Here is a 10,271-nt window from a genome sequence, read left to right as displayed (position 1 = left end):
ACTAGAACACTCGTATGCTTCGTGTTACAAGTCTATATTGTAGTAGTTTTAATCATACTTTTTAAAAAGAAGTCTTGAAATAACTCATTTGTATACAACTCCAGTAGCTGGCGGTGTGGGCTTAATATACCGCACAGCTGTTAATTTTGGTTTCGTTTCTGCTCGCGGCACTTAAATACGCCTGGTGCCCGCCGTTTCCACCAAGGCCGGGAGTTGTAAACACATGACAGACAGAAATAGCACAACGGCTGAAGTCCCTAGGGTCGCGCGCCAAACCAGGCGCGGCGGGCTGGGCCGAACCCCACCCCAGCAGCTCTGGCGGCCGACGCCCGGCTGTAGCGCCCGGGCCCCGTCGCCCCTCCCATCCTGAAGCGGAGCGCGCGCGCGCTCCCGGGCCGCCCCTTGGCGGAGGCGGCCGGCCCAGCCCCCTCCCCTAATTGGCTAACGTGGTGGTGGCTGGGCGCGCGCGTAAACGCCCGGATGAGCCGCGGCTTCCGGCGCGCTCCCTTCGGGCAGTAGGGGGCGCGCATCGGGCGTACCTCGGCTGGCTCGGCTCCTTGTGGGGCCTCTGTGGCCCTGTGTGGCTGGAAGGAAAATGGAGCAAGAGCCGCAGCCTCGGAGGCAGCCCTGACTCCCTGACTGAGGTCCTGCCGCTTTCGCCGCCAGGGGCCTCCTTCTCTGGACCTGGTGCGAGGGAGCGCCCCAGGGGCCTGGGCCCCGCGAGTGAAATGGTCGCTGAGGCCCAGAGCGTCGGGCTTGTGCGCGCCCAGTGAAGGGAACTTGGGAGTCTCGAGGGTCTCCGCCACCCCCCTACTCCAGGCGCGGACAACGCCGCTTGGTGAAGAGCAGGTACCGGCCGGGAAGCGCGTGAGCAGTTCTCGGTTTGTTTTGTGACTTGGGTCCCTGCGCGCAGTCGTTTGCAGCCTCTATCCCGCTCGCTGCCTTTGTGCGTTTGGTGGTGGTGGTGCGGGGGGGGGCGCGGGGCACGTGGGTTTGGGGAGGTTTTTGTTGGTAGGACGCGAGGTTGTCGCCGCCGGGGAGGAGGGCGGGGTTTCGGGCCCCCGAGTCGGGCGGGCGGGGGCCCGGGGGCTCCGCGGGTGGTCGGGGTAAAGGTCACGTGGGCGGGGGGTGTGCTGCGCCGTGGTCTGCCGGCTCCCGGCTCCCGGTCCGGATAATGACAGGTGCCTGCTCGGTAGCCTGCGTGAGCCGGGCGCCGTGTCTGGGCGAGTTTGGGCCGGTTCTGTGGGCACGTTGACTCAGCGTTTCCCTTTGGGCTGGTCAAGTTCGGACACGTTCCTAAGACGCAGTCAGAGGAGCTAAGCCCTGACTTGTCTCCAGCTGGGGCTATTTAAACCAGGCTTTTCCCCAGCTGGATTCGCCGGCGATTGCAGATAGGTACCCGGGGTCGGCGACGTAGAGCACTTACTTTACCCTGATCCAGGTAAGGACCCGCTTGCGACTACTGGCTTTAGTTTTCGTAAGTGCAGTACTTAAGGGCATTATTTATATCCTTTCTGTAGGACTCTGGTTTTTTTCCACAGACGTTTCATTATTTCAAGTTTTTATCTTGTGTTCTTTTTCCCACTTGTAGGCAAATGTGCAATACCAACATGTCTGTGTCTACTGATGGTGCTGTAAGCACCTCACAGATTCCAGCTTCGGAACAAGAGACCCTGGTTGGTATCTCTGTCTCAAGTGTAACTTTTAAGATTATTTTATGAGGTGATCTACTAAATTCCATAGGCCCCATTTACAGTATTGTCCTCTAAGGGAAACTGTGTACACAGCTTAAATTCTGCCGTTGATGCCGGGGACAAATGTAAAAGCTGACTGTAGGAATCGGTATTTATTTTCTTCGTCCTTTATCACCCTGGATTTAGAATTGAGTTCCATTAAGCATGGATGCTGAAGTTATGTTTGTTACTGACTGATTTTTTTTTTCTATTTTGACTTGTCAGCATTTAACTTATTAGATGTCTAAAAGTCATAAAAGCAATTCATGCTTGTAAAGATTTTAGGCATTACAGAAATGTAAAAAGTGAAAGCTTTTGAAAATTCTAGTCTTTTTTTTTTTTTTAAAGATTTTATTTATTTATTTGACAGAGATCACAAGTAGGCAGAGAGGCAGGCAGAGAGAGAGAGGAAGGGAAGCAGGCCCCCTGCTGAGCAGAGAGCCCGATGTGGGACTCGATCCCAGGACCCTGAGATCATGACCTGAGCCGAAGGCAGCGGCTTAACCCACTGAGCCACCCAGGCACCCTCTAGTCTTTTTTTTTAAACCATGTCTTCTTTCAGATTTTTCCTGTATCGCTATATAAGGGCAAATTTTAATCTGTTATTGTCATGTTTTGTTAAGACAGGTGTGGTGCATATTCCATCCATGTCAGTGAATCTATAGAATTCTGTTTAATGGCTCCCTAATGTTCCAAAGCATTAGTGTACCTTTCTAAAAATTTATGCCTCTGCTATAGGTTTTTTCAGATAGGTTTTTTAAAAATTGCCTTTAGTTTTTGAGTATTACAAATAGTCCTGCTTTGTATGTGTATCCTATGTTACGTGACTCCTGTAAGATTTTGTATACAGAAGTAAACTCCTGGGTCCTAAACTGTGCATATATTTGATTGCTGTTCATAACTTGCTAACAAAAGATTGTGAAAGTTTACACCACTGCCAACACTGAATGTTATCAGTTTTTTAATATTATCAATTTTTGTTATTATTTTGCTGTTTTTGTGGTAAAAGATTCTATATCATTGTTTATATTTGCATTTCCGTGATCTCTTTTGAGATTGGGCATATTGTCATTTGTTAAATCATTTATTTCTTCTGGGATTTGCTTGGTCTTGTCCATCCACTTTTCCTTTAGGTTTATTGTGTTTTTTTTAATTTCTAGTAGTTCTGTGTGTTTCAAATATTTGTAACTTTATTTTTTAAAGAAATTAATATTCAGACTTCTTTTATATTATTTTATTTTTAAAGATTTTATTTATTTTTTTGAGAGAGAGAATTGAGAGAGAGAGAGCATGAGAGAGGGGAGGGTCAGAGGGAGAAGATGATTCCCCAGTGAGCAGGGAGCCTGATGTGGTACTCGATCCTGGGACTCCAGGATCATGACCTGAGCTAAAGGCATTCGCTTAACCAACTGAGCCACCCAGGCACCCACATATATGTAACTTTTATCATTTAAAAAGGCTGCATTTAATTTTGTTGTGTTTTTCCTATTGAGAATGTTTTTATGAAGTCAAATTTATCGACTTGTTGGTTTTTGCGTTTCATATCAAGCTTTGGAAGACGTCTCCCATCCCAGGATTATACAGCTATAGTCCTGTATTTTCTGGTAGTATTTTTGATTTTCACATCTAGATCTTCATCTGGAACATATCTTTTTGTTGTTAAATGTAAGATTAAGAATGGTATTTTCTTTTATGGTTTTCTTATTGCATGTCTTTTAGGTCTTAATAAAAACTGATGGCTTTCCATTGCAGATTTTTACTTTGAGTTGTTCTGTGAAGTTTGAACTTAATATAACATACATAAAATTTTAAGAGGGGAAAAAAAGTAATTTTTTATCTCTCAAGAGAGAGTTCATTCTTTAAGTAGCCTGAAAGTAAAGTGTATGTGTAAGGATACCCACAAAAAGGTGTGATCAGAACACAGTTTGTAGTTAATGATTGAATACTGCACTTACTGTGTATTTTAAGATTTGTGGTTATTATTATTATTTTTAAAGATTTTATTTGTTTGAGAGAGAGAGAAAGTGAGTGTGAGCAGGAGAAGGGTGCTGAGGGAGAGGGAGAAGCAGTCTTCACCCTGAGCAGGGAGTGGATTGGGACTCGATCTCAGGACCCCGGGATTATGACCTGAGCTGAAGACAGATGACTGAGCCACCCAGGTGCCCAGTTTTTTGGTTATTAAATAATAGTCTGTTGATTAGTTGGAAATAGGCAATTTTCTTAAATCTGGTTTTGAGAGTTAGATTCCAAACCGAGATGCTGTTAGATTTTAAAGTTAGGCAAAGGATAGGAGTATCTTGAAGAGAGGTACAAAGGCACCAGTCTGTGTGGTGGTGGCAAGCTATAAAGACACTTGAGCTTTAAAGATTTTGATACAGCAACGGGGAGAAAGAATATCTTATATTCCCACCTCCTTGACAGTTACTTTCTCAATACCACTTGCAAAACCTCTAGATCAGGGTCAGGCACACTATAGCCTGTGGGCCATATTTGGCCTTCTACCTATTTTTGTAAATACAGTTTTATTGAAATGTAGTCATGGCCTTTGGTTTACATATCTGTACTTTTGAGTTAGACCATCTGGGAGGAAAAGCTTAAAACTTACTATTTTGCTCTTTATAGAAAAAAATTGGCCCTTGATCTAGTTGGAAGGTTCCTTGAATACAACTCTTATTGTATTTATCACCCACCCCCCCATGATACCTAGCACTGTCTGGTGCATGGTAAAAGTTCAATAAGTGTTTGTCAGTAGATCTTTGAAAAGTAGACCCACTAAGAGGCAGCATGGGTGGTAGGAAGAAAATGCTGGTTTGTAGTTGAGGGTTGTGAGTTGCAGCCTCAGATCTGCTCTTAATTATCCTTGTTAGTTATTTAAATCCTCCAGCTTTCAGGAGCCTGATGTGTGGAAAGAAAAGATTGGGAAACAGATTTACCCTGAAGACTTACCCTTTTCTCTTGGATTTTGCAGTTTAGTTTATGGTAATCTCATTGGAGAATTCCATTTATAGTTAAGTTTGTAAGGTATTAAACAGATAATAGAAATGGCTGGAGGAAAGAGAATTAATTTTCACTGCCTTGGCATGGATACTGTGTTTGATTGCAACTAATGATACTTGAGGATTCTGTTATTATTTGCATAGTAATGAAATCTCAGCATTTTTTTCCAAATTGCCTTGACAGTCTGTGATACTCAGTTTCTGTAGACTGTTACATTTAGTGAAAATATTATGACTTAGATTTTGAGTTCTAACCTTGTGAGATGTTAAATATAACTCCTATCTTTACTGAAAATCTTCATGGAAATGCTTGCTGTGGGGCTTACAGTTGTGGAATAATTTTGGAAGTATAATAGCAGCTTTTTGTTCTTTGTAGGTTAGACCAAAGCCTTTGCTTTTGAAGTTGTTAAAGTCTGTTGGTGCACAAAAAGACACTTATACTATGAAAGAGGTAAGCTAAATTAAGAGTTAACATGATAACTAATATCTTGCTAATAACATGTAGTCATGGGGAGAAATTGGCTATATTGAGGGATTTTTTTAGTAAGCAGTAATATTGTCATTTGGACTATAATTTAAAGCTGAAATTCTAATTATACTTGAATATCATTTCTCACTAGGAACTGTGAAACAGAGGGAGGCTCTGTAGGGGTTCTTAGCATTTTTGTGCTATGGACCCACTTGGCAGACTGGTAGAGTCTTCTCAGAATCCTGTTTCTAAATGCATGAACCAAAATGTATAGGATTACAAAGGAAACAAATTATGTAAAAGAGTTATCAAAATAGTAGACAATTTTGTGATATATGTGCTCTTTTGAGTGTGTTTTTTTAATTAACACATTAAATAAAAAGATTTAGCAGCAGATGTAATAAATGTAATTTCAAAGTAGTGAGGAGTATAGTTAGTATTTTCAGATGTTTACAGCAAGCATAGTATGATGTGAAAGCACTTGTGATTTGTATTGGTGACAGAAATCACAGGTATTACTAATACTTTGTGGTTTGTTGCCTATATTCATAATAGGAAAAGCTAAATTTCAGTTAAAAGTTAGTGAAAATATCGATAGAAATTTTTTTTCCATCCAAATTAATGGACCCCTTGAATTCTATCCAAGGACTTCTTGGGCATCCATGGATCCCAGGTTAAGAACTTCTGCACTAGAGATACATGAGTACAGTATACTGATCTTTCTGGGATAGAGGTGAGCTGATTCATGAACATATGTTCTATTTAATGGATACATTTCAATGTAATGTTCTCTAGCTTTAAGTTTGTGCACAGAAGCATGATTTTCAGTGAGAGATTGGGCCATTTTAGGCAAAATTTCATTGTGAATGAAATGTGCCTTTCCCCCCATCTCTCCCACTTAGTTTATGGGGCCCAGATTGCTTAAAACACTGAAGTAACTTACCTACATCAGGATAGTGGGTCAGGAAGAGACTCTGCACCATTTTCCTTTTCAGCCACACTTTTTGTGAAATTCCTTAAGGGATGTTTGGTAGGTGTGTAGGTTCTCTTCTTCCTTTCCACTTATCAACTTATCTTCAATCCATAGTCACCAGGGAATATTCCTTTAAGTTTGAGGCCTGCTTAACCAGTTAAATCTACAGATGGTAGGGGAGCTTGCAGGGAAGTGTCGAGATTAAGGATATTTTCAAGGTTAAGGATGCATTTAGGGCTGATAACTTGGGTTTGACCTCATTATCATCATGTGATTAATTGGAAACAAAAGGCATGCATATAATAGTAGAAAGGAGGAGAAAATTGATTGGGCCATTATAAAGGTGTAGAATGCTTATGCAAAACCATCTAATAGTAATATATACATATTTATTGTCTGAGTTTTCAGTTGCAGGATCTTTGTTCTGGGGCATATGGAAGAGTGATGACAGCTAGTATGGGATAGTAGAAAAAAAACTGGACTAGTGGTCAGGAGACTGGGTCCCATTTCCTTATCTCTAATACAGTGAAAACAATTCTATGAAATATCAGAAGAATGAAACAGTACTTGTAGAAGTACGTCTAAACTGTAAAAAAAAAAAATTCGTGCATATTTAGGTTGTTAATAGGTTTGTATGTGGATGTCTTAAGATGTATCACTTCTTTGTCTTAGTGGAGCATACAGAATTTAACTGGATACGCATGATTCAGGGTTGCTATTTTGATTATTATTCCTAGATTATATTGACATCTTCAAGAGTTTATTTTATTCACAGAATTCTTCCAAATTGTTGTTTAGATATAATTGGTCACTTTCCTGTGGTTCTCATCCGCGATGACCTCAGAGGCTGTTGAGATGTATGGTGTTTGGGACTGTTTACTCTTTGCTAAATGACTCCAGGTCACTGCTCTATTTTAGTTGATGTTTTGATTTTGCAGCTTTTTATTGCTCTCACTGGTTTTGCATTTTGCTGCCTTTTCCCTTCTTTCTAGTATGTATTACCTAGGTATCTGGGCAGAGTTAAAGTCTGTCATACACACACACTTGATTTAAGTGAGTTGGAGAAACAGTGTCTACTCCCATCAGATTAAAAGGAGAAGATTTAAGAGCTTTTTTAAGAGTACAAGAATGGTTGTTATTTCAGACATTTATGGGTCTGGTTGCAGGTTGTTTAACCATTTTTAGATAAATGAGATACTGAATGTATTTGAAACTAACATTTAATTTTCTTTAATGCTCAGAAATCCTATTTCTATTTCAGGTTATATTTTATCTTGGCCAGTATATTATGACTAAACGATTATATGATGAGAAGCAACAGCATATTGTGTATTGTTCCAATGATCTTCTAGGGGATTTGTTTGGAGTGCCAAGCTTCTCTGTGAAAGAGCACAGGTAAATTCTTCAGCTTAGTGTATTGTAAAAAGCCAGCTGGGCAAACATTTCAGTTTACCTCTATCTTCACTGCCTTTTGTCAGAGAAAAATTGTTGCTGTTTATATAAAAGGTGCTAAAATTTAATTTAGTAATATAGCATATTGCTTTAGAATCTCAGTTGTGGAATCTTATAAACCCAGGTTTGAGACCTAGCTCTCATTTACTAGCTGTGTCTAGGTAAACTGATAACTCTCTCAAGCCTCAGTTTACCTTATTTGTAGACATAATACAAATACCTCATGTCGAGCTTATAGAGAGACAATGTGTGTGTTTGACACATAGGAATCATTTAAATATTAGTCTCAGGGACATCTAGGTGACTCAGTGAAGTGTTTCACTTTGGCTCAGATCATGATCTCAGGGTCCTGGGATTGAGCCCTTAGTCAGGCTCCCTGCTTAGCAGGGAGCATGCTTCTTACTCTCCCTCTCCCCTGGCTCCTGCATGCTCTCTCTCATATAAATAAATAAATAAAATCTTCTTCTTTTTTTTTTTTTTTAAGGTTTTATATATTCACTTGACAGACAGAGATCACAAGTAGGCAGAGAGGCAGGCAGAGAGAAGAGGAAGCAGGCTTCCCGCTGAGCAGAGAGCCCGATGGGGGGCTTGATCCCAGACAGAGGCTTAACCCACTGAGCCACCCAGGCACTCCATAAATAAATAAAATCTTAAAAAAAAGAAATTGGGACGCCTGGGTGGCTCATGGTTGGTTAAGCATCTGCCCTTGGCTCAGGTCTTGATCCCAGGGTCCTGGGATTGGTCCCGCATCAGGCTTCTCGCTCATGGGGGAGCCTGGTTCTCCCTCTGCCTGCTGCTACCCACCCCCCACCCAGCTTGTGTGCACGTGTGCACTCTCTGACAAGTAAATAAATAAAATCTTTAAAAATAAATGTTAGTCACAGTTACTGTGTGTTAAAGAATATTATTATTGCACTTACTGTCAAAAGACAGTCTTTAGACTACACTGTGGTAAAGGTTTAAGTTTGAGCCTTACTCTAGAGATTTTGTCATATAGCATTATAGCACTTAATCAGCTGAATTTAACCCAGATAACATCTCTAGAATTACTTTACTGGGAAATGAAGACTTTTTGCAGTCTTTCTTGCCTTACATTTGGAATTCCTTTTCCCATTTGGTTTAGTACGGTCTGTGTGGAGCCTTAGCATGCATGTATATCTTAATAAATGGGATGAATACTTTTCACCTGAAACAATTTTATTCCTTTTTTCCCATTTCTAGAACAGTGGTTCATAGTAGCTTTTCAGTCTGTATTTATTAAATGAATGAAGGAAGCTTCATCTTAATAGATTTTAAGATCAGGAAAGAAAATCCATTAGGTGATTGGTCCATGGTTAATAGAAGTCAAAATCAAGTTCCCCTATAGTGGGTTTTGTGTGACACACTGCCTTTTTAGGCAGTCTGCTTCTAAGCTTTAAGCACAGGGCTAAAAACTTTCTGTTTGAAAATACATGTTTCAACCTGCTTTCTGCATTCACACCCATTCCCTTGGGTCTTTTGGTAAAGTCCAAATAAGGCACATTTCAGGAAATGGAGATACTAAGTCTTTTCAGCTGGAGAGACCTTCGTGATTAGTAAGAGTAACTGTATATAATCGTTGTGCAGCTAATTATCATGATTGTTTTTTAGGACCTAGAAGCTTGCCAGTGATATAGTTTGTATACAGTGATTTAAAATTTAGTTTGTGTACAGTATAGTTCATACTAATATGTATTTAAAAGTCTGGTCAAGTCCAGTTTAGTACATTTTTATTTTAAAATACATATTTTTTCTTTTCCTCCCTACAAGGAAAATATATACAATGATCTACAGAAACTTGGTAGTAGTCAATCAGCATGGTAAGTTAATTTTGAATACCATAAAAGTATTTTGAACACATTCTTTGTATGTGGAGTCATTTAACAGGAAGAAATGAACTACATGAACTAAAACAACGTAATACTAAGGTTCTAATGCGTATTTGAGATATGTAAAGTTAAATACCTTATTCCATCAATTTAAGCCTTGGGATATCAGTATTAGAATTTGTTTTGAAAGATCATTTCTGTTTGGTTTTTTTGGCGGTGGGGAGAGGTTTCACAAACATTTATTAAACACTTTATTTTTAAATTATATTTTATTTTAATTTCAGTGTAGTTAATATACTGTTATATTAGTTTCAGCTTTGCAATGCAGTGGTTCAGCAATTTCGTATACATTAGCAATTGCTTATCGGGACAGGTGCTCTCCTCAATCCCCATCACCTGTTTAACCCATTCCCCTACACACCTACCCTCTGGTAACCATCATTTGTTCTCTATGGTTATGAATCTGGTTTTTGGTTTGTCTCTTTTTTCTTGGTTTTGTTTCTTAAATTTCATATATGAGTGAAATCATGTGATATTTGTCTTTCTCTGACTGATTTCCCTTAACGTTATTTTCTCTAGGTCCATCCATAATGTTGCAAATGGCAGGCTTTCTTTCTTTCTTTCTTTCTTTTTTAATGGCTGAATACTATTCTATTGTGTATATATATACCACATCTTTATCCATTTATTTATTGATGGACAGTTACGCTGCTTCCATAATTTGGCTATTGTAAATGATGCTGCATATATCTTTTCAAATTGGTGTTTTTGTATTCTTTGGGTAAATACTCAGTAGTGGAA

At 39.9% G+C, this 10,271-nt stretch overlaps 1 protein-coding gene across 3 annotated transcripts in view; it reads left to right on the top strand.

Moving 5' to 3' along the window:
- Positions 1-743: 743 nt before the first annotated feature.
- MDM2 (MDM2 proto-oncogene) overlaps positions 744-10,271 on the top strand; it is a 28,242-nt gene continuing 18,714 nt past the window's right edge. The window contains exons 1-5 of one of the 3 annotated variants that reach the window (XM_032347074.1): positions 744-849; positions 1,592-1,676; positions 5,106-5,180; positions 7,433-7,566; positions 9,412-9,461. In XM_032347074.1, coding sequence (XP_032202965.1) covers positions 1,596-1,676; positions 5,106-5,180; positions 7,433-7,566; positions 9,412-9,461 — 340 coding nt within the window. In that variant the 5' untranslated portion in view covers positions 744-849; positions 1,592-1,595. Of the gene's footprint in view, positions 850-1,122; positions 1,442-1,591; positions 1,677-5,105; positions 5,181-5,844; positions 5,932-7,432; positions 7,567-9,411; positions 9,462-10,271 lie in introns of those variants that run through there. The other 2 variants (XM_032347075.1, XM_032347076.1) reach the window with 2 other exon arrangements.

Source organism: Mustela erminea, chromosome 6 (assembly GCF_009829155.1).
Source record: "Mustela erminea isolate mMusErm1 chromosome 6, mMusErm1.Pri, whole genome shotgun sequence".
In the NCBI taxonomy this organism is placed as follows: domain Eukaryota; kingdom Metazoa; phylum Chordata; class Mammalia; order Carnivora; family Mustelidae; genus Mustela; species Mustela erminea.
The sequence above is the reverse complement of the archived record's forward strand: the minus strand, read 5'-3'. Positions and strand labels throughout refer to the sequence as shown.